The 22,563-nt window shown below is 39.4% G+C and overlaps 2 protein-coding genes across 3 annotated transcripts in view; one reads left to right on the top strand and one right to left on the bottom strand.

Annotated features, from left to right (window-relative positions):
• LOC126995477 (beta-hexosaminidase subunit alpha-like) overlaps window positions 1-5,840 on the top strand; it is a 30,569-nt gene extending 24,729 nt beyond the window's left edge. Inside the window, exons 10-13 of the mRNA XM_050855060.1 lie at window positions 261-386; window positions 594-708; window positions 1,324-1,435; window positions 2,974-5,840. Coding sequence (XP_050711017.1) covers window positions 261-386; window positions 594-708; window positions 1,324-1,435; window positions 2,974-3,239 — 619 coding nt within the window. The 3' untranslated portion in view covers window positions 3,240-5,840. The remainder of the gene's footprint in view (window positions 1-260; window positions 387-593; window positions 709-1,323; window positions 1,436-2,973) is intronic.
• LOC126995467 (aurora kinase A-like) overlaps window positions 4,731-22,563 on the bottom strand; it is a 31,229-nt gene continuing 13,396 nt past the window's right edge. Inside the window, exons 4-11 of one of the 2 annotated variants that reach the window (XM_050855040.1) lie at window positions 21,900-22,067; window positions 12,587-13,301; window positions 12,369-12,480; window positions 12,063-12,142; window positions 11,398-11,554; window positions 11,015-11,151; window positions 9,884-10,115; window positions 4,731-6,143 (exon numbers count right to left, since the gene is read on the bottom strand). In XM_050855040.1, coding sequence (XP_050710997.1) covers window positions 6,027-6,143; window positions 9,884-10,115; window positions 11,015-11,151; window positions 11,398-11,554; window positions 12,063-12,142; window positions 12,369-12,480; window positions 12,587-13,301; window positions 21,900-22,067 — 1,718 coding nt within the window. In that variant the 3' untranslated portion in view covers window positions 4,731-6,026. The remainder of the gene's footprint in view (window positions 6,144-9,883; window positions 10,116-11,014; window positions 11,152-11,397; window positions 11,555-12,062; window positions 12,143-12,368; window positions 12,481-12,586; window positions 13,302-21,899; window positions 22,068-22,563) is intronic. The other variant, XM_050855048.1, reaches the window with a different exon arrangement.

Genomic DNA, 22,563 nt, shown 5'->3' with positions numbered 1-22,563 from the left:
GAATGTAGGTGTTTGTACATAAATTTGTAAATAAAGTATAAGGTGTGCCATGCATGTCAGGAAAGGTAGTTAATTAAGGAATTATGCTTTGACAATTTTTTCAGTAAAACATAATAAAGTACCATATAAATATATAAGTAAACACTAGGTGGACATATATTAGAATAATGAAAAAGTTCAGACAGGTATAGCTGCAGATATTCTGAAACTTTCTAATCAAGCCTGTTTCAGTTTTTCCTTATCCTTGATATACTTTTCAGGAAAAGCAATCCAAACATCACAGAATTTATGGCTCAGCAAAACATCACTGGAGACTATGCTAAATTAGAAGAAATTTACATTACCAAACTAATTGATATCGTCAGTAATCTTCCAACTAAAAATGGGTAAGGAACTGAGTTTCCTTATGTATGTCTATACTAGCACCTTCATTTGACTCATCTTTGCTCTCATGACAAATAAACAAAAATTAGCCTTTTTTTTTTTTTTTCCAAAGGACTCAAAACTTATCAAAATAACAAAAATACAACAGATCATAAAATATTATCTAAAGGATAATATATTCCCTTTGCATGACTTTTTTATGTTATCAGGTACCTGGTGTGGCAAGAAGTATTTGACAATGGAGTGGAAATTGCTGAGGATACACTGGTGCATATTTGGAAAAATGGAAATGCACCTCTGATTTTCAAGGAGGAACTTAAGAAGGTAATTTGGACTAAGGCTATCATCATTCTCATTTTTTTTCTAGTGCTAAAAATATGCTAAGTCCATATTTCAGAGGGATATTTACATAGATATTCAGACAACAGAGACTCTAGGGTCCAGATTAGGTGACCTGTGGTGTGAGAGAAAAAAATACTACCCATTGAAAGGGTCTGTAAAATTATCAGCTACACTTATTTCCCCGAGACATGGAGACGATGAATATGTCTGACTTCCACCGCTTGTCATAAGAGGCAACTTGAGGGTGTATAGCTTTGAAATCCCAAAACTTCATGAGATAAGTAGTTTCATCAGGCTTTGGAAATGTCATCATTGACATTGACCCACATACATACTTACACAACGCAAACAGTCAATGTACTAGTAACACACACATCCATAAATACCAAACATAGCACAGCCCAAATGTGACAGGTTTATTGTGCCAGAGCAACAAAAAAAAATTGACTGCAACTATCTATTATTTGGGTGTGACACCTATGATGTTATGGAAGCAGGACCCTCATGGCAATTTTTTTATATTTTGTTTAATGTCTAATATTTTGTGAGTTTTTCTTTCATAATTATAACCAAAGACTATTTGTTTTTACACTTCAGGTAACTGAAGCAGGTTACAACACAATTCTGTCATCTTGCTGGTACCTCAACTACATCAGCTATGGTGTGGACTGGTACAAATATTATGAGTGTGATCCGCAAGATTTTGATGGTAAGTACTTTATTGTTTTATTCCAAAGGAAGACGATCTTATGGGGAGTAACCACTTTCGACAAATTTTTTATTTTAAATAGAGCTAGCTCAAATAAAATGTAACACATTAGTGAACAGAAAACGATGACTTTTGAGAGCTTGCAATACAAAATCATTTAATTAATGTTGAAGTTAAAGCCAAGAATAGGGGTGCCCAACAACTCCACACGAGACTTGGACTCAGTATGTTTCTTAGCCAGTCAGCAGTATTGTATTTATTGTATTCTGTAAAGAATACTTCAATCCAAAAAGTAACTAATAGTTTTAGTACTGTATTCATTATCTTGTGCAAAACATTAAATTAACAACATAATAAGAATGTGATGCCAAGACCCGCCTGATGGGCGAGCTTTCCCTAACTCACTCTGTGAGCGGGGTACCTCTTTGGCTAACCGGTTAAGGAGTAGCTCTTCCGTCTCGCTGGTCGTGGGTTCGATCCCTGGCACTTGCAAAACCTTTCCTTATCTGGATTAATTTCTCGTGTGTTTTGTTACACGTAGAGGTCGTGTGGAAGTATAGTAAAGAGAAAATTTGGGCGTTTCAAGAATATGAAAATACATACATATTTTATATAACTACGGCCAGGCACTATAAACTTGCACCAAAACACCATCACATATGTACTTGCACTAATGACTTAAGTCTTGATTTGCATGACATTCTTCATTCTGGGTGTGAATGCTCTTCCCCAGTCATTGTAAGCAAAGTATTGTGGGTCTGGATGTGACTAGGAAGGGCAATTACTTGAAATGTTTGGAGTAGACACATGAAAGTTTTGTTCCTCTCCAAGCCACACCTCTTTTTATATGTGTCCCATGAATTTTTGTCTCCATGGCTGTGTTTTCTGAGATGGAAGTGTTGCCCTGCCCTTAAGCCCATTCATGTATGGGTATCTGTGTAGTTTCTTTCATGGAGAAAACTTGCAGCCAGCAATATCTGTACAGGCATGTTCCTCCCATTAGCATATCATTCAAAATCTCCACACCAAGTCACATGATGCTTTCTTACATCTAATAGCAGCCCATGCCATGTTGCCAACTCCATTACAAAAATTACTAGGATGGTCGAATTTTCAACCTTATGAACCAGTTGCTCCCCTTGGAGCTGATAGGTGTATGTAAAATTACATAAGCAGGAAAACTGCAGTAGGTAAAAGCACAACTTACTGTCCATTCATAGTGTTCCCTTTTGACTTAATTTAATCAACAATAAATATTAATTTAATGTGCAGTGTTGAGAGTTTTTGATGGAATTCCTGTCTCCTTGTGGCCACTCTTAGACCCTCTTCAAAGTGTAGTTGAATGTTGTTCTAATAGTAGCAAATAATCAGACCCAGTTATAGTTTGGTGGGACTTACCTCAATTCATGTGTACATTTATAATTTGTTATTCCTGTGTAAATTTCCATGTGACTCATCCCAGTGATGGCTAATTAAAAAAAAAAAAAAAAAAAACTTGTCTCAACATATGAGTATTAGCACACCACATTTTCTTCCAGGAACTGATGCTCAGAAACAGTTGGTAGTTGGAGGAGAGGCATGCATGTGGGGAGAATATGTGGACCGGACTAACCTCATACCCCGCACATGGCCCCGTGCCTCTGTGGTGGCTGAGAAACTATGGAGTAGTAAAGACCACACCAATGACACCAGCTCAGCCTCTCCTCGTCTGGAGGAGCACCGATGTAGACTCCTTGACCGAGGCTATGATGCTGAGCCCATTTGGCCATCCTTCTGTGCATCTGATGTTTCTGATCCTGCATAGTCTGTGATAGATTTTACATGCAATGCCAAAACCCTGAAGCAACTTGTCTCTTTCTATACATGAAATTCAACCTCTCACTCTTCTTCAGTGTTGCTTTCCTTGCTATCTTTCTTTGCTTTTTCCTTGCTTACTGCTCTTCTGAACTTGCTAACTTGCTCCACCACTCCACAACACAAATTTATATTTTCAAACTTCAGCTTATTCCTATGCTGCCAATCTTATTCAACAACTTCTATCTTAGTTTGGGGGAATAGCATTTTTTTCTTTTTCTGCATACAAAGCCATAAGTCAGTGGCTCACTTGAAAACTGCAGCATGATCATCTTTGATTGTATCACTAGAAGTTTCAAATTTTCCTTTTTTTTTTGTGTATGTCTAATGTCAACATCTGTGATCAGTTTACAAAGCTCCTTCTCGAAGTGACACAAAAAATACTCTTGGGTCTGTCAACATTGTTCCTTTCTGTCAGTGTTACTAGTTATAGTCTGTTTATTTGTAGCTTACACTGCTTTGGTAAGCTCGTTGCTGATTGGACAGTGGTTTGATGCAGCCTGTCTCCCATTTGTCTAAGAAACTGGCCTCTTCATGCTACAAGTTTAACTTTATTCTCTGTAGCTCACACATGTGATGTATGCTTACTTGGTTTCGTCATTAGTGGACAGTAGAATGATGGTGAATTATGACTTGTTAAAAACTCAAATTAATGACATAATAAACAATGATAATGAGAGTTGAAGGTAAAACTGTGAATATAAATGATTACACCATTTTTAATTCAATGCTATTTATCCACTGAAATATCAGAATACTGTAGAAACAATTAGTTATATTCAATAGAGAAATCTGAACAGATTTTAGATACAGTGGAAAGGGAGCAACCATTTTATACCAAGATGTTTGCGCCAGACAAGTGACTTCCTATCATAAGGACAGTAACACGTGTGCACACACACATTCATGCATGCACACACACACACACACACACACACACACACACACACTGTTTATTTTGTATTCAATTTTTTTTAACATTCAAAATAAATTATTATTCTACTCTCCACTGATGAAGAAACAAAGCATTACATTAGCTAATTAAGCTACTGAGAATAGAAGTAAAACATTTAGTGTGGAGAGGCCAGCTTCTTAACCTTGTCATGTTTTTTGTGTGCGTGAATAGTTCAGTTAGAAGAAAAGATAAAAGCAAAGATCATTACCTGCATTTTATTTTAGGCGTTTTTCTGTCAAACAAATTTTGATAAAGTACACTTACTAAATTTCAAAATGAAGCCAATTTGATCTTTCTTACACTCCCTGATAACTTAGCTGTATGCATTAGAAGATAAAATCACTATGGGCTAAGTTGACGTGTTGGCATTCCATAAACTAAAGTTTATATTCATTTTCCTACAATATTATTTGTCTAAATACAATACTATATTAGATATAATTGGGAAGGAAATTTATTGAGTTATGTTATGAATTAAAACAAAAATTACTTTATCTTGAACTTTTTTTATACTAGATTAATATAAAGTGTACATCTTTTGCATGTTGGCAAACTTCCAGTTATTTTTTGCATGTATTTTTTTCTACAAAATATGATAATGTACAATTACTAAGCCTTACACTGAGACCAAATTCACCTCTAGGATGATTAATTACTGTGCTACAAGCAGTGGAGCTAAAACACTTCTATGTGACTGTTCTCACATGGCTTCAGATGAAATCATATGTAACTACCATCTTTTGCAAACACCTCTGATGTGAAAAGGTTCATATGAGTAGGAGACAGTGTGCCTCAGTCCCCTGTCCAATGAGTGATGAACTTACCAAAGCAGCAGCTCAAATTACAAGCTAAATTTGAACAGACTAAAGGATAAACACCATGCCTTTATATGCTCCTGTTTCTCAACCATCTCTCACCCTTCTACCAGGGGTTCTTACACCCATTTTGCAAACCCAGTATTTTGCATTTTTATAACAAACACCAGTGTGGAATGGAGTCAAAGGGAACATAAAACAAGATAATCAGATGGGAATGAGGCTAGGAAACCACCATTCAGATATTATGCACAAAGTGCATAACACAGACTAAGTATTTGCTAAAGCTGAGAAATACATGATGAAGGTTGAATGATACTGATCTTGCAAAATAGGATGTATATGAATGGGAGAACTGTAGACTTGCCACATCTACAACATCTATGAACATCCTAGAAAGCATAAGACATCAAAACTATTAGACTTTAGTAAAAATTAACCTTTTTAAAAATGCCTAACTTATTTTTTTCATAAATATAATCACTTAGAAATTACATGTAGATATTTTATTTGAGTAACACTACAATTATCCGGTGTTAAGTGGTCTAAGTATTTATCACAGATGAATCTAAATGTCAATAAAACTTCTGAATTGTGATATGCAAGTGAATGGTCATTAAAATACTAAATATATATACATATAACACCTTGCTATAATCTAGAAATGCAAATATTTCAGTAAGCAATATAGATCCACTACCTTTGAATGGCAAATAATTAGTCAAACAAACTTAATTCAAACAGATTATAGTGTCATTTATTAAAAGGTGGTATCATGCAAGGCCTTTTATTTACTCCATTTTTATAGATATACTAAGATGCTAAATGACAAATCATTTTCCCATAAAAACTTAATGCTCAACTTCATGGGCTGCTGCCCAATCAGCAACAAAATTAATAAGGGTGGGGCTCCTTTCCAGGTTACCCATAATATAGCTAATCCACATATAATCACATATATACTGACTTAGGATTTTGCACATGGGTTTGGAGGTGGAACATCAGGGTTGTAGTGCATTTTGATCCAAGGATGCTCCATCACAGCTGCCAGTGGTAGGCGCTCCTTGGGAGTGCGGCGCAGCAGCTGATAAAAACAGTGGAAAGTTATGATTAATAAGCATACTACTGTATATTTCTAATAATGAAAGGCTGATGAAAAAGTGTGAGATACAGGAAGGACACAAGCAAAACTTGTGAAAGAAATTAAAAGAATGTACAATATTTGATATGCAAATCAAAGAAAGGCCTTACAAATAGTGAGTGCAGTTTTAGAATTATGTGAAAGAAAGTAGGGAAAGAAAGGACAGCATATAACCAGGATGATATATCATCCTGGTTATATGCTGTTATAAGCATGGAATGACCTAGGATGGAATTAATTTTGAGGTGGCCATGATCAAAAGTTTCAAGACCGTCAATTTATCGTTTCAGCTTGCGTAAAAAATATATCATTGATCAAGTTTCTGATAATTAGTTTGATTGAATAATACTATTTCTGTGGGGGTGATAGTTTTGGGTTACAAAGATATAATTGTAATGCACTGATTACAATAATCTGGCAATGCTGCTCACAATCCCTTCAAAACCTTCCACCATCCCCATTCAGCTCCAAAGAGGACTAAAAGTGAGGGAGTTAATTATATGTTGTCCAAATAATTTCAGACTAAAGAACAATTCATATTCTTGATATTCAGTCACAAGAGAAAGAAATAGAAAATGTGAAGAAATTAGCAATTTGCTGTTCCCCTTCCAGTCCTCTCGTCACCCAAAGTAGTTTTGTGCCAGCAGCTCACACTCTCTAGTGTGACTATGACATGACGTATCGTAATATGGATTTCCCTAATGCTCAGTAAGTTTAGATACTATAAAAAAAGCAGCTGTTTTACAATTTTCAAAGAACATTCTAAGAAAACAATCCTGTTATTTAACCCGTGATGCATCAGAGACGTAAGAGATTCATCAGCCGCTCTCAGACATTTGAGCATCAGAGATGTAAGAGGTACGTCGCCCTCCTCTCATCCTTTTCCTGATAAATTACATCCTCAATACATCTCCATATACTGCTTTCATACATTACACGCACCGTATATGCTGCCTCCTCAACCCTGCCATTCTTTTTAACTTTTATTAGTTTTCAATTTTGTAGCAGTTTCTGCTCCATTATTTTTGTGGTAGCTGCCTTATGGCACTTCGACCCTACTAATATGAACAGGATCTAATTTCCATTACTTACTCTCCCCATTTCTAATGTTTTTTGGTGCGTGTTGTGTTGTGGAAGTGAAACCTTGTACGATATGAGTTATGATATGCCTTTCATTTTGTCGTATGGAAAGCAAATACATATTATTGGAAAAATATTTGCACTCTGAATGGCAACACTCACACGAAGTATCCGGTGATTGCCATCGATTTGATTTTGTAACGGTCCAAAAGTGTAACGAGTGAATGAGTATGGAATGCAAGTGAGTGAATGATTATATATTACAACAAACGAGCAAGTGAGCGGATGTGTGGACGGGTGAACGAGTGTGTGTGATAAGTAGAGATTATTGGCGCGAATGAGGGTGTGAATGGATGAAAGACTGTTCTGAAATCCCTCATCTCCAGTCTCGAACCCTAGAATGATTATTACTTAGCTAGCAATAGATTATCTAGTTGTAATGCAGAGAGGGAGTCACGTGAAGAAGGAGGGGGGGAGCTGATGAGTAAGCGAGGAGGAAGACGGAAGAAGGAAGAGCGGGAGAAGGCAGCGAGATACCATGGAGAGCAGACAGAGAAGCTTGGGAGATGCGAGAGAGAGCAGACCATCAGGAACGGGTAGCGGGCTGGGCAGGCCGAACAAGAGCAAGGAGAAGAGACGTAAAAGTGGAATTGAGTGAGAGAGGTGTCCATCTCTCCACTCAGCCCCCCGAAAACCACCACAAACCAACAAGAAGCGGGAAGAGGTCGGGCCCAGACACCGTGACGCCATCGCTGGAGTGCACGGGTGAGCACTCGTGGAAGCGACCCCCCAAAACACTGCCCCAAGCTGCTCCCGCACGCTGGGCTGATGGGAACCTGTAAGAAGGTGTAGCCTGCCCATCGGCTGCCCTGGTGGCCGTCATAACACTGCCCCAAGCTGCTCCCTACACCGAGACCGGCGCATGCCTCTCCACACCACGCGACTGCCCCAGATCACTATGGCTGCCCCTAACCAAGCGGCCGCCCATCACCAGGACCGCCCATCACATCATGGACGTCCCCTGCCGAGCCCGACGCTCACGCCAGCTCCTGCCTCTCCTCCTCCAGCAACCAGAGCTAAGCATTATGAGTATTCCCCCCAAATCTCCCTTGTGCAGGTAGCTAGTTAGATTAGAGGCATACAGCCTGTCAGTCATTCGTGGTTTGTTTTAGTACTCCGCTAACCTTTAAAAATTAAACCAAATACATATTGATATAAAACCTTACTGTGAGTGTCATCATTTGGAGCCTGTTTTCCTGCTCATTTGAGATTACTGAACCCTTACACAAAGAAAAATTGTTCCGAGCTTGAAGGGAGGCAGGTATAGAGGCTGACATAATATGTGTTAACATGGTGCAATCTACTGCCCCTCGGAGCAGTAGATTATACCATGTTAACACTGGTCCCGCCACCGGGGTTGCCAACTGGCATTTTTCACTGTCAAATTTAGCCATTTTTGGCAGTGTAGCATGTGTTTGGCAGTGAACTACGATAATTTGGCATTTTGGGATTAAAAATTTCTAAATTTGGCAGTCAAGAAACAGAGTGATGGAATTTTGGTTAGCATTGCTTAATGAAATATTATTCTCGACAAACAACCAAACCCATGCCTTCGATATGTATACAATATGCGTACGGCTCTGGTATTCTCGGGCTCTCGCAAGTCACAAGCCCGTCAGTAGTCACTACTCAGTACACTCTGTTGGCCAAGTGCTTCTGAACTCGCCATGATGTCTAAGTGGAACGGACAATACGATTCAAGAAAAAGTACCAGGATACACAGAAGTATAATGGCAATACATGGCAACGATAATGTCTTCGAAGATTTATACTTAATTAAGCTAAGTTTAACTATTGGAATTAGTTCAGTTTTTTCCACCCCGCCCGGGAATTGAATCCAGGCTCTCTCGGTAAGAAAAGTGTGATTAAGCAGAAGAGAGGAGGAGGAAACGTGCAGCAATAAAACCGTACAGGTCACAAGAAGAAGAAGACGCGGCCACGTGGCGCGGCATGAACACCAAACACAACACACAAGACACACCGCCACAGCACACCAGTCACCAGTGTGCCGGACACCTCGGCGGTGATGGTTAAAGCGGCTATTACTCGGGAACAGTATTGGTGGAGCAGGACGTGGGGCGGACATGGGCGGATTAGTCTGGGGGTATTTCTGCTGTGCAGCGGCCCAGTCAGCTGACACTTTCTGTGGTACATGTTGGAAAGAACGGATATCCGTGGATGACTAATTGTATACCGGTATTAACGTATGTATTTTCAAGCAACAGACTTTTTCAAGAAACGGACCACCCTTCCCCCCTTTTAATCCGTTAAATAAGGGCCGAGTGTACATAAGGTTTCACTAAGTCGCTAACTCTAGCGTGGAATATCTTGTGCGCCATAATACCACTCTCAGTCAGTTCTGGGTGCAATGACTGTCATTTCCATTCCTTTCACATCATTTAAGACTGGTTTTGCCAAGAAAAAATTCCAAGATGTGGCCGACACTGGTGAAATCACAAGGTGTTATATTTGCTGACACTTTACGAGTTAAGGGTTAATATAAAAACTGTAATATACCCCATGTCTGGGATAGAGATCCTTACCTTGCAAATCAAGTCAACAACTTCATCTGATAAAAACTGAGGGAATCGAATGTCAACTCGAGCAATCCTTTTGAAAGTTTCGGATCTCTGGGCTGCTTCAAAGGAGGGTTTGCCACACACGAATTCATAGCAGAGGACGCCGAGGGACCATATGTCAACTTTCTCATCATACTTGCGTCCTTCAATCATCTCGGGTGCCAAGTAATCCAGGGTGCCACATAAAGTAGTCCTCCTTAAAAGCAGAAAATGAAAATATATTGGACAGGCTCATACAAATATCACTTATAGTATGCGAAGGAATAAGGATAGAAACTTAACAGGATGGAGAAAATGACCTTTCAGTGAAGTAAGATTATACTAATAACAGATGTACATCATTGCAATCTCAACTTCAACTGACTATACATCTAGATTCTACCACAGTAACAATCAGTCAATCAAATCAACAGGGGCATAAGCCAGAAAGACTATTGCCTCGCCCATCCTACAATTCCATCCCTAGGGGATTACCCCAAGCAAGTCTCCATGAAAGCCACCTTCCCATCCCAAATAATTCATTGATTTGCTCCAGTCACAAGCTTAGTGGGCACCCCCTTGGCCACCTACACACAGGATTGCTTTAAGAATGGGGAAAGTTTATGAGAAACTATTCACTAAGTAAAATTTTGTCATGTGAAGCCATCAAAGCATGGGTTAAACGCAGGATGGTTCCAGGACTTCAATTTTCCCCCCATCCACCTGTATTACCCCTTTTTTGCTCAATCTGAAAAAATATTTGTATATTTTATGATCCCCTTAGCCTTAATTTACAGCCACATCTATGATTTAATTGACAGAGCCATAATGGTTCTAATTTCCAGGAAGCCGAGCAGTGCAACATTTCTCAATATTTTCATCTCCCCAAAGGCAAAACCACTCCTTGACCTCAGGAGCTCTCCAATGCACTCCTTTGCAGCTTGGAGATTTACATTTGGAATAATAACCGGAGTAACCTCAAAAACATATGGCCGCTGTTATATCAAGGAATCCTTCAAATGTGTGAACCTTTATGAAAAAAATAAATTAGCATTTCCTTAAGCAATGCCTGAAAACGAAGTCCAAGATCTCAAAAAGATCTTTCAGTTGACTAACCTTTCATTTGGAGACCATACAGACCAACCAAAATCTGCAATTTTGAGTTGGCCATTTGCTACAATCAGTATGTTCTCAGGTTTCAGGTCACGATGGATTACATTTCTGCTATGGAGATACTGAAGTGCACTCACCAGCTGTAAAAAATTTATTAAACATAAAGTGCATGAAATTTATTATAGGATTTTGAGTGTAGTACAATGTGTATCTAACTTCTTATGTTTTTCTAAAATGGCTCCAAATTTCTCAAATGGAGGGAGCAGGGAACTAAAACTTATCATTGGCACAAGCAAGTGCAGACCCTTGCCATGGCCAACCACCTCTTGAGTGAATTTAAAAGATATGAACACATTATTATAAACAACCAAAACATAACAAATTACCTGGGCAATATAGTTGGCGGAATGGTACTCTGTGAAGTGTTGATCAGGCTGAGAGCGCAACACCTTGTACAGTTCACCATGACGGGCGTACTCAAGGAGGAGGTATACTCGCTTCTCACAGTGGAAGTAGCCATACATGCGGAGGACATTGGGGTGTCTGAAATTGATATCAGAAGCATTATTTACCAGCTATGAACTGTGTAAATAACAGTGGTAGCATAAATCACCGTGATAGTTAATCTCATCCTCTGAAACTTGAGACATATTTGTAGCTGAAAGAACCACATAAATATACAGTGGCCTATGTGAATCATTCTAGCAGCATTGTCCTGAATGTAATGGCTATGGGTCTTGGTTGATTTGAGACTGACTTATGAAGCATATTTTGTTGGGCAGCAACTTCCAGCATCCATGAATACATGAACATTTCCAGTTCTCACATAGTAGTATTTCACAAACTGTAATAATTAACATAAATTTCCTTGCTAGAACAATCCATATCAATTCCCTATTTTCTTTCTTTTGGGGTATGGTCAGATTTCTTTTAGAAGTCCAGTTTGGAATTAGCTTTTTCATTTCATGCCTAGAAATACACATTGTAATGGTGTATGTAAAATCAGCAACACTTCTCTGTAATATCCTACAAGCAACCAGTCAAAGCTTACCTTAAGCGAGTCTGAATCTCAACCTCCCTTTGCACTTGATGATTGATGCCAGCTTTAAACAGATCAGTCTTGAACAAAACCTGTAATACAAACAGTAATTTCAGGAATACAAAGATAACAACTTTAATTTTTCAAATTAATTACAATGAAATAGGTAAACATAAAGAAAGACTTACACCACTTATTCTTCCTATGATACCTTCTGTGCCCCACTTCACCTGGTAAGCGATTTCCTGTTTCACAAAGTTCTTTAACACCTATGTAGGAGGGATACAATGTCAAAATGGATGCATATCATAAACTTACCTTCAGAGCAAGCACCATGTGGGATGACTTTTCTCTTGCCAAATAAACATTTCCAAACTTCCCCTTGCCCAGTGGTCGGCCTATCTCAAAATCATCCAATTGCCAAAATTTCCTGTAAAAAGATACAAAAAAATGTGTGTGTGCACAACTGAAAGCAGGATTTATGATTGATTTATAACATCTTAACAAAAAAAAATTAGATATCACTTTGGACATACCCAGAATTGTCACTTCCTTTATTTCCAGATTCCTTTTTGTTAGTGCTAAATGCCTCTAACTTAGCTGATTCTTTGGAAATTGCAGTTTGGTCACATTTCTTTTCTGTGGATGTTTCTGCAATGTTAGGTGTTAATTCTGTATTTGTATGTCCCTTGACTCCATTTGTGTCTTGCAGTTTTTCACACTTAGTTGATTCTTTGGAAATTGCAGTTTGGTCACATTTCTTTTCTGTGGATGTTCCTGCAACGTTACGTGCTATATCTGTATTTGTACATCCCTTGACTTCACTTGTGCCTTGCAGCTTTTCACATGGTTTATCTTGAGTCACAACAGATGATGAAGGTACAGTTACTGGGTTTTCGTTCCTAGATTCAGGATTACTTTCAACATTCACCATGGAACTTGCTTCCATTGAATTTTTAACCTGTGATTGACTAGATGAATCTTTGCTATTTTCCAAAGATACTGAAACTGCATCTTTATTTACAGTAGATATCTGAGAACTCGTAGACTGAATGGATAACTTAGTAGAGGATGAAGCCTTTGACTTTGCAGATGTTTCACTGGTGGCTGAAGCCTTTGACTGTTGGGATGATACAGTGGAAGCAGACGCCTTTGATGACTGATGAGATGAGCCAGCAGAAGTCTTTGACTTAAGGGACAACCCAATAGAGGCCATAGTAGGTTTTGCACTCTGGTGTGGATAACTTGTGCCTATGAACAGAATCAATAAGGAAAAATTAGTTTAGTGGTAGCAATAATGATTTGTGTCAAATACATCAAGAACTTATAAATTACACATGGGAAGCACATCCCTACCTTCTATAATTATAACACTGGTCAACAACAAATTTATCGTTTAAGTTTTTTTTAGCTGATTTAGGACAATTTTGATGTGCTGAATCCAAAAATCACATTGGTTTTGCTCAATCAGGTCAACTTTTTTTTATCTATTGCCACATGATTTTTTTTTTTTTTTTTTTTTTTTTTTACACATACAGGTATTTTCTACTTACAGTATATGAGGCAAAATTATTTCTTATTTATTTAAATAAACGAATTCTGAAGAGTTTACGTGCGCCAATTTTTGACTGTCAAAGTCCTCTGTTGGCATCGAGATTGAAGGAAAGAAAATTCCTCTCTGACAGTGCTCGTATCACCTACTGCAACAGACATCATGAGTACCTCCGTTTTTTCTCTGAAGAGAAGGACTTGGTGTACTGTACAGATATTGTGCAGCTTCTGCACAAGCTTGGAATGCCACAGTACCAACCCGAAGATTGGAGACTGTTCACTGACAGCAGCAAGCGATCGCTGAAATGTGTTCTGCTGCACAACAGTAACCAGTTTGCCTCTGTACCCCTCGCTCACTTGACTACACTGAAGGAGAAGTATGAAGCGGTGAAGTACGTGCTGGAGAAAATTCGTTATGATCACCATGAGTGGTTGATTTGTGTTGACCTGAAGACGGTGAACTTTTTGTTGGGACAACAATCCGGGTTCACCAAGTACACTCGGCCATCGATTTAACGGACCCCGATTTAACGGATTTCGGATTTAACGGACCACAAAATCTCAACGGACATTCTGTCCGTTCCTGGGTAGATTTGTCCAGTGTGACACCGGTTTTAGAAACGTCAAAACCCTAAAATAATAACAATAAGAGATATTTTTCATCAAAACTGCTTGCATTGCTTCCCTTAAAGAGGTCGAGGAGGGTGAAGCCCCCCTCCCCCCTCCCATTAGGTAGGTTAGGTTAAATTTATATGGCTCGCAGTTTGGGGCGGCAGAAATACGAAGCGTGGGACGGGACATGGCGGCGGCATGTGTGGTCCAATTAGTGGGCCTGTGTTGCGAGAAATACTTCCTTGCAAAAACAAGTCGCGTTGCTGTCCACCACGCATGCGTACGGGGGAATACACAGCAGGAAAAACATTAATTTACCTGGTTTTGTTCAATTAGTGTGTCCACTTCCGAGTGTGAGCGGTGAGTGAAATGAATGGACAGTATACATGTTGAACCTCTCTATGTGAGTTGCTTTGTGGCTGCGGCGGCGGCGGGTGCAACAGCCATTGAAAAGTCAGTCATTTAATGATTTGTGACAGAAACAATTATAACATTATTTCATAACACAATAAAAGCTGAAAAATGTTTCGTCTGCCCATGCGAGACTAACACACTTGTAGAATTTTACCCATATGCGTATTTATTTCTGTGAGGAGGTATTTCTCACAACACCGGCTGCACCGTCACCGCCGCCAAAGGAGGCTATACGCTTCCTTGAATATTATACCCTATTTTCAACAATAAATAGTCCTTGAATTGGATTTTGAAAGCATTTCCATGATTGTTGAACATTTGTAGAAAAGATATATGAAGAGCTAGTGATGTTTCATAAGGTAGGTAATGAAATACTGGCACAGTACTAAAACAAATATTAACCTTTTTTTTAACAGTAATTTTATTGTATACCGGTATTTATCGTATGTAAGTATTTTCAAGCAACAGACCACCCTTCCTCCCTTTTAATCTGTTAAACTGAGGGCCGAGTGTACCCGTGCTTTCTGTGCATGTAGAATAGTAGGGACAATGCTCAGCATTACACGAAGAAGGACTGGCCTGTACGGGAGGAATTGGTGGCTTGCAGAGCAGAGAACGTCATAAACAACCCTCTGGTGGACAGAGACAGGATACTCTTCCCACCGCCCAGCCCAGCTTGATCAAACAGTTCACCAAAGCTCTGGACAAGGAATGTGGCTGCTTCACTTACTTGTGCCACGCTTTTCCAGGAATGACCATGGAGAAGTTGAAAGCTGGCATCTTTGCCGGTCCTCAACTCCTTTAGCTCATCAGAGATCCAGTGTTTGAAAACTCAATGAACGAAGTGGAACTGGAAGCGTGGAAGTCTTTTGTTCCTGTCATGAAGAACTTTATTGGCAACAAGAAGGCCAGGAACTACGCAGAACTTGTCACCAATAAGCTGACTGCTTTCAGAAACCTCAGATGCAACATGAGCATCAAAATGCATTACTTATTCTCACTGCCCAGTCCAAAAGGGAAGAAATCAGAGACACGGTGTATAAAGAAACTAACGAGTGAGAGAGAGAGAGAGAGAGAGAGAGAGAGAGAGAGAATCTTTGAAAGTGCTTGGTCACCACTAATTATTGCATTTATATGCATGCCAAATAATATTTTTGTCGATTTCGGGTTGGCGGGGAAAGTAAATGGTTGGGCGGGATTGGGTGGAATGTGGTGGTGTGGCGGGTCCCAGCCTGACGAGTACATGTCTAGGGGCCGCTTTCACAGTCACTTTGTTTTGATCGTTACCAATGGCGGCGATCGACGCTATAGTTTTCCACGTGAAACTGGCCTATGAGTTAGTGGTGGCTGCAGAAGAAGCGAGAGATGTTGAGTGTGCGCATGGCAAGGTGTGGGGCTAGGCTAACCCCGCAGCCGTCACTATCCCATTGGCCAGGTTTATGTGGAAATACTATAGCGGTGATCACCTCCATTGGTAACGATCAAAACAAACAAAATTACTGTGAAAGCAGCCCCCTGCACGGCAAAGAGTCGCTCGCTTACCACGCACGTGCTGCACAATGGCTTGCAAGCCTGCTGGGAAACCCACGGGCAGTGATAGGCGGGAAACAATGAATTTTCCCCGTATGTGAGCGCAGGTGGGATAAAATGGCGGCTAGCCACTAACAAATTGTATCTTCCCCATATGAACCGAGTGAAAAAGTGGGTGTTGGCGGTGGCCGAGTGGATAAGGTGGTGAGCGTGGGGTCGGACTGAACAACATCAATAGGCAGATAATGCCTACTGGTGAACTCGGGCTAGGAAAAAAAATAAAAATTAAAATTAAAAAATTAAAAAAAATGTGGGTGGGGCAAAATGGCAAGGGCCAGAACCAAATTGTATTTTCTCTATAGGTTTAATTATTCCTATGACGCAGTTTCCTATGGCACAGTCGTTGCTCAGAACCAATTAACCGCGACATACGCGACTCGACTGAGTTATAAGATCGAATTTTTAAGAAATTGACTTAGCACAAAAACCTGACCTGATCGAAAGAAACAGGTGTCATTTTCAGATTCAGTAGTGCAAATTTATCCTAAATCAGTTGAAAAAAAATGAAGACAACTTGCAATTTTTTTATTTTGTAACCCAATGTAATCATATCATTGGCCCTTGGACATGTGGTAAGAACCCATTATCCCAGGAAACTGGGTAACATACCTTTTTCAGGTTTCCCCAGGTATAGCTATGCATAAATAGAAAAGCAGTGTTTTTATGTATGTAATTATAGAATACACATTTTAATAGGATATAAATCAAGGAAGGAAGTATCACTTTACTATTTTTTCTTTTTTTTTTTACAGCAAAGGAGACAGTTCAAGGGCACACAAAAAGCAAACATTAATAAAAAAAAAAGCCCGCTACTCACTGCTCCCAAAAAGAATCCAAAGAGGTGGCCGAAAGATAGGTCCGTTTCGGGAGGAGAGGTGTCCTGATACCCTCCTCTTGAAAGAGTTTAAGTCGTAGGCAGGAGGAAATACAGATGAAGGAAGAGTGTTCCAGAGTTTACCAGCGCGAGGGATGAAAGAGTAAAGATGCTGGTTAACTCTTGCATAAGGGGTTTGGACAGTATAGGGATGAGCATGAGTAGAAAGTCAAGTGCAGCGGGGCCGCGGGAGGGGGGGAGGCATGCAGTTAGCAAGTTCAGAAGTGCAGTCAGCGTGGAAATATCGATAGAAGATAGAAAGAGAGGCAACATTGCAGCGGAATTTAAGAGGTAGAAGACTATCAGTATGAGGAGGAGAGCTGATGAGACGAAGAGCCTTAGCCTCCACTCTGTCCAGAAGAGCTGTGTGAGTGGAGCCCCCCACGAGATGCATACTCCATGAGGCGGACAAGGCCCCTGTATATGGACAGCAACTGTGCAGGGGAGAAGAACTGGCGGAGACGGTACAGAACGCCCAGCCTCGAGGAAGCTGATTTAGTAAGAGATGCGATATGAAGTTTCCAGTTGAGATTTTGAGTTAAGGATAGACCGAGAATGTTTAGTGTTGAGGAAGGTGATAGCTGGGTGTTGTCAAAGAATAGGGGATAGTTGTTTGGAAGATTGTGTCGAGTGGATAGGTGGAGAAACTGTGTTTTTGAGGCGTTGAAGGACACCAGGTTCCTCTTGCCCCAATCGGAAATAATAGTAAGGTCTGAGGCTAAGCGTTCTGCAGTCTCCAGCCTTGAGTCGTTAAGTTCCTGAAGGGTGGGTCTTCTATTAAAAGAAGTTGAATAATGCAGAGTGGAATCATCGTAGGAATGGATAGGACAGTTCGTTTTGGAAAGAAGATTATCAGTGAACAACAGAAAAGAGTGGGAGATAGGACAGAACCCTGTGGGACACCACTGTTAATAGATTTAGGGGAAGAACAGTGACCGTCTACCACGGCAGAAATAGAACGGTCAGAGAGGAAACTGGAGATAAAGGTACAGAGAGAAGGATAGAAACCGTAGGAGGGTAGTTTAGAAAGCAAAGATTTGTGCCAGACCCTATCAAAAGCTTTTGATATGTCCAGCGCAATAGCAAAAGTTTCACCGAAACGGCCAAGAAAGGATGACCAAGAGTCAGTTAAGAAGGCTAGGAGATCACCAGTAGAACGCCCCTTGCGTAACCCATACTGGCTATCAGATAGAAGGTCAGAAGTGGAAAGGTGCTTTTGAATCTTCCGGTTAGATTGATTCAAAAGCTTTAGATAGATAAGAAAGTAAAGCAATAGGACGGTAGTTTGAGGGATTGGGCGGTCACCCTTCTTAGGTACAGGCTGTATGAAGGCATACTTCCAGCAAGAAGGAAAGGTAGATGTTGACAGGCAGAGGCGAAAGAGTTTGACCAGGCAGGGTGACAGCACGGAGGCACAGTTTTTAAGGACAATAGGAGGCACTCCATCAGGTCCATAAGCCTTCTGAGGATTGAGGCCAGAGAGGGCATAGAAAACATCATTTTGAAGAATCTTTATAACAGGCATAATGGAGTCAGAGGGGGGATGAGTAGGAGGAATATGCCCAGAATCGTCCAGAGTGGAGTTTTTAGAAAAAGTTTGAGAGAAGAGTTCAGCCTTAGAGATAGATGAGACGGCAGTGTTGCCGTCAGGACTGAGTGGAGGAAAGATGAAGAAGTGAAGTTGGAGGAGATGTTTTTGGCTAGATGCCAGAAGTCACGGGAAGAGTTAGAGAAAGCAAGGTTTTGACATTTTCTATTAATGAAAGAATTTTTGGTTAGTCGGAGAATAGATTTGGCACGATTTCGGGCAGAAATGTAAAGTTTACCCACACCACGACTGCAGAAAGGGAGAAGTACGATGTCAGATGATATCATCTATATTGCCTAGGGGCCTACTGAGATTGGGGGTATGATGGTATAAGGAAATGTCATTTTTTTTTTTTTTTTTTTTACAACAAAGGAGACAGCTCAAGGGCACACAAAAAAAAGAAAACAATAATAAAAAAAAGCCCGCTACCTGCTACTTACAGTTGCAGAAACTTCTGTGAAACATGTTAGAACTTAGCCTGAGTTGCAACTTGCATTCTATGGGTTAACCTAAATGATTCCCAACCAGGGTTCCGCTGACCATCATCAGGGGTTCCGCAAGAAATGTTGAAATAAATATTTTACAAATGGTGGTGACCTGAATTTACACAGCTCGAACAGAAATGGTCTGAATCTTATCTTCATCACGCCAGCCAGCACATATATAGTAAATCTTTCCTATCCCCCCCAAAAAAAATCTGCAACCCTTTCATGTTTTTGAAAAAATGATAATTTTGAAATGGTTACTCCTCCTATAATAATTGCTGTAAATGAATGAAATTAATATGGCAGAAGAATCTCATCTAGACCTTCAAAGAAATGGTGAGAAATCTTAGATAAAATAATTATTTTGTGGAATATGAATTTTCATATTTTTAGTCACCCCATCTCCCCTGAAATGAGGGAAAAATATTTGGCAAAAATCAACCCTTTCACGTATATAATAAACACGACCATTTCATCAATCATGCAGGTATAGGCATGTTATGTGTAAATTTTCATTGACACTGGTTAAAAAGTTATGGAGGAGTAGAAGTCTGAAGGTATAAAACTTAGGTTTTGAGAATTGGGCCGTCAAGATAGGTCCGAGTTGAGTGGGGGGAAGGGGTTTATTGCAAAAACTAGGAAAATAAGGCAAATTTTGATTAAATACTCCACATACAGACTGTCGATTGCCATACGCATATATAATTTTTTTCAGTTTTTCATTTTTTCCCAATTTTGACCAGCTGGTCCCCTTAATCCTCTTCCATTTCCTCTTAATCCTCTTCTAAACCTCTTAAGAGGAAATGGAAGAGGATTAACCTCTCGCGCACGATAACGTGTATAGCGTCATCAAAGGGTAAAAGGTCCTGGCACACGATGACGTGGAACACGTCATAAAAGTTTTAAAAAGTTTTATTAAAAATTAAGTTTTCGGTGAAAGTGCATCAAATTTGGGAGCGTCATTTGTTGGGATAAGTTTCTTAATGGTAACATATGGCAACCTTTCTAAGGAGCGTAGATGAGGAGCTTTGAGCGACTTTTATTTGTTAGCCTACCCTGACGGGAGAGGAAAAATATAATTTTTTCGGCGTAACTTGGGAACTAATAGGCGTATGAGGATTTTGAGGATATCATAAGAATCCTCACTAAATTCCGCTTCAAAACATATATTCGGCTAAAAAAGTTGGCCAACAAAATTTAGAGCTAGCGAGTGGGGAAGAGTTGGTACTTAGGATTTATTGTCTACAATATTCTATACGGAGACTTGAAACAAGTTTGTATTGTGTATATATATATATATATATATATATATATATATATATATATATATATATATATATATATATATATATATATATATATATATATATATATATATATATATATATATATATAATATGCATATATATATATATATATATATATATATATATATATATATATATATATATATATATATATATATATATATATATATATATATATATATATATATATATATATATATATATATATATATATATATATTATATATATTATATATATATATATTATATATATTATATATATATATATATATATATATATATATATATATTTTTTTTTTTCCTCTATTTTTATTTGCACATGTTCTAGTACAAGTCTTTATGAAGCCACTGATACCAAATTTATTGGGGTACAAAATATCTGTGAGGGTAAAATACGTCCGGGAACGTAGAGTATCGCGGCAGCAAAAAAAGGCCGGTCGGGCCTGAGAAATGCATGATGAGTGGAACAGAAACTTATCGGAAACTTACGGTGCGCGAGAAGGTTAAGAGGTTTAGAAGAGGATTAATCCTCTTCCAGTTCCTCTTAACACTTTCCATACTGTGATGCCGACGTCTGCGTCACCATATTGAAAGGGTTAAATATGGAGAGATGCAGAGGTATGAAAATTTCAGTTCATAGAAAATGTTTTACTATAGTTACCCCTTCATGAGACACAAAGCAAACCCTTCTGAAATATAAGTTCATTGGATCCTCAAATAAAATGATCCCTTGATTTCTGTATTATCTGAGTCATGATCAGAGGGATTTGCATTTTTTCCCCTCAGGAAGTACAGAAATCACACTTCTCTACAAAAGGAGCCTTGCATAAATTAGCTACAAACCATGGGATGAATTCTGTTGTTACCATCATGAGTAAATTTGTCGACCCTTCCTTTAACATATTAATAGAAAAAAGAAAAAAAAATGCTGCTTATCTTGGCAAAAGGAAAATTATATAGCAATTGCAAGCAAATTATAGGGTGCTACATATCTTAGATACTGGGAGTGTTACATTCTTGTCTGGCAGGCAATTAGAAATCAGTAAATCTCCAGGATATAATTGCCCTTCTGATACTTAAGCCACCTTAGGTGAATGGGAATACACTAATTTCAACCCCTGTAAGTGCATAAATCAAACAAATTTTGATTGCATTCTTCTTCTAAACAGGCATTTGTCACTTTACGCTTCTGTCCATGGACACCTCAACAATAAACATACTGAAAATTTTTCCCTGCCAAACATGAGTGTACCAACATGCAGCTCAAATGGTTACACATTTGCTTCATCTATATAAAGGAATTTCATGCAGTCAATCTAACATGGAGCACTGTCCACAAATATAAAATCTGTTCTCTAAAATTTATTTTATCATACACCTAGGTTGAGGGTAAGTATTCCAGCACAAGAAAAGACAGAGATCAAGTACCTTTCAGAGGGGCCTTTCTTGCCAGGGCTGCCTTCACATCCCGGGGGGGTCCTGCACCTGTGCGTGGCTCTGACAGAAGCTTTGCTCTGACTGCTGGAGGCTGTCCAGTGCTGCCGGGCACCAACCTGGCTCTTGGTTTGAGACTCTCTGATGGAGGCTTGTCACCTGCTGATAAGAGCAAATTTCAAGTGTTGGTAAAGAGACAGGGTACTGGAGCGTACGCCCGTACCGAAGGTAAACAAGGATCAAGCCTCTACCTGTAACCCCTGAAACTACACCTCACCCATCGTGAGTAGTGGGGGGGATTCTGGAGTTGCCCTGTGTAGGTCACTCGGCCTCTTGCAGTTTCCCTATGTTCTTATATAAACACTATTCAACTGCTAGCACTCACATAACCGATTTCAGAGGATTTATATATAAGGTGTTTCAATATGACATTATCAATAAATCTATTTATCTATCTATATCTTTGATGCCATTTTGTCACAGAGGAACTTCTCTAAAGATGACCACAGCGGAAGTGTCCCCAACTTTCCCTGTTCTGGCAAACCCTATCAGCTCACTCAATTCTTCAACAACCAAACCACCCACACCCACACCCTCACTCATTCACTCTCCACACTGACGGCCATCGTTTATTTCACCAGACTCTTGCGCGCCACTA

Source organism: Eriocheir sinensis, chromosome 1, assembly GCF_024679095.1.
Source record: "Eriocheir sinensis breed Jianghai 21 chromosome 1, ASM2467909v1, whole genome shotgun sequence".
NCBI lineage: Eukaryota > Metazoa > Arthropoda > Malacostraca > Decapoda > Varunidae > Eriocheir > Eriocheir sinensis.
The sequence above is the reverse complement of the archived record's forward strand: the minus strand, read 5'-3'. Positions and strand labels throughout refer to the sequence as shown.